General features: G+C 46.0%; 1 protein-coding gene across 1 annotated transcript; it reads left to right on the top strand.

Moving 5' to 3' along the window:
• Window positions 1-243: 243 nt before the first annotated feature.
• Window positions 244-1,237, top strand: LOC122492621 (olfactory receptor 6C75-like). The gene has a single exon (XM_043596112.1). The coding sequence runs from the start codon at window positions 269-271 to the stop codon at window positions 1,235-1,237; it is 969 nt and encodes a 322-aa protein (XP_043452047.1). The 5' UTR covers window positions 244-268.
• Window positions 1,238-1,442: the final 205 nt, after the last annotated feature.

Here is a 1,442-nt window from a genome sequence, read left to right as displayed (position 1 = left end):
AGCAGATCCTGTCATCTTCATTTTACTGAGGGTGAAAGTGAGGTTCATAACGGTTAACTACCTTTCCAAAGATAACCCATCTCTCAGGGGTTAGAACTCAGTGTTGAACTAGTAATGAATTCAGGTCCTTCTGATTCAAGAACCAGCTGAATAAACCACTTTGCTATCTGCCTAGCCACCTTCCAGGATAGGCAAATAACTTAATCCTGTGTTCCGCTAAAACCTTTGCCCTCCTTTATGTCTTTATTGTGGGTTAAGACCAGCAGGGATGATGCTGTGGAAAGAGATGCCCATGGAAATAGGGAACGGGACCACTGTCCAAGAATTCACCTTGGAGGGGTTTCCTGCCATCCAACACCTGGGAAAGGTCCTCTTCCTGGTGCACCTGCTGGCCTACCTGGCATCCATTACAGGCAATGCTGTCATAGTCACCATCACCTGTGCTGACTCCCGGCTCCAGACACCTATGTACTTTTTCCTCAGCACTTTCTCCTTCTTTGAGTGTTGTTTCATAAGTGCTGTTATTCCTAAGTTGCTGGTCATCTTTCTTTTAGGCCGGCAAACCATTTCCTTTCTTGCCTGTTTCATACAAGCCTTTGTGTATGTATACCTCGGAGCCACAGGTTTCTTCCTCATAACAGTGATGTCTGTGGATCGGTACATGGCCATTTGCAAGCCCCTGCATTACCCAACCATCATGAACCTCAAGACTTGCTTCCTCTTGGTCACTGCCTGCTGTGTTTTGGCCTTCCTTCTCATCACTGGTCTGATAGTAAAGGTTTCCCAGTTACCGTTCTGTGGCCCCAATGTCATCCCCCACTTCTTCTGTGATCTTGGTTCCCTGATTCATCTCTCCTGTTCTAATACCAGGTTTGTTGAAATGTTGGCCTTTGTCATTGCTTTTTTTATCATTTTGACATCCCTTATCATAACCATCATTGCATACAGCAACATAGTAGTCACAATTGTGCGACTCCCATCAGCCAAGGAGCGACAGAAAGCTTTCTCCACCTGCTCCTCTCACTTCATAGTCCTCTCCCTGATATACAGCAGCTGTGTCTTTATATACGTGAAACCAAAGCAAACCAACAGGCTGGACTCCAACAGGGAGGCTGCCCTTGTGCATACAGTGGTGACCCCGCTGTTGAACCCTGTCATCTACACTCTGCGGAATAAGCAGGTCCACCAGGTTCTGAGAGAGACAATGTGCAGAATGAAAATATCAAGACAAAAATAAAATCACATGGCCTTGGAGTGGAATGGTTCAGAAAAACATTTGTCTTCATTCTGGCCAATGTAGCAGTCCACAGGGTCCTAGTGTAGAATTCTGGCAACCACACTTGATTTCTCCACATCCCGAGCAAAATGGAAATCTGTTAAATTACAACAAAGTTAAAAACATTGTTGAGGGGCGCCTGGGTGGCGCAGTCGGTTAAGCGTCC

The sequence above is a fragment of the Prionailurus bengalensis genome, chromosome D2, assembly GCF_016509475.1.
Source record: "Prionailurus bengalensis isolate Pbe53 chromosome D2, Fcat_Pben_1.1_paternal_pri, whole genome shotgun sequence".
NCBI lineage: Eukaryota > Metazoa > Chordata > Mammalia > Carnivora > Felidae > Prionailurus > Prionailurus bengalensis.
Note: the sequence above shows the minus strand (reverse complement) of the source record. Positions and strands in the feature narration are given on the sequence as shown.

Excerpts from the sequence above, each read along its gene's own strand:
- LOC122492621 (XM_043596112.1), top strand. The coding sequence starts at position 269 with ATGATGCTGTGGAAAGAGATGCCCATGGAAATAGGGAACGGGACCACT.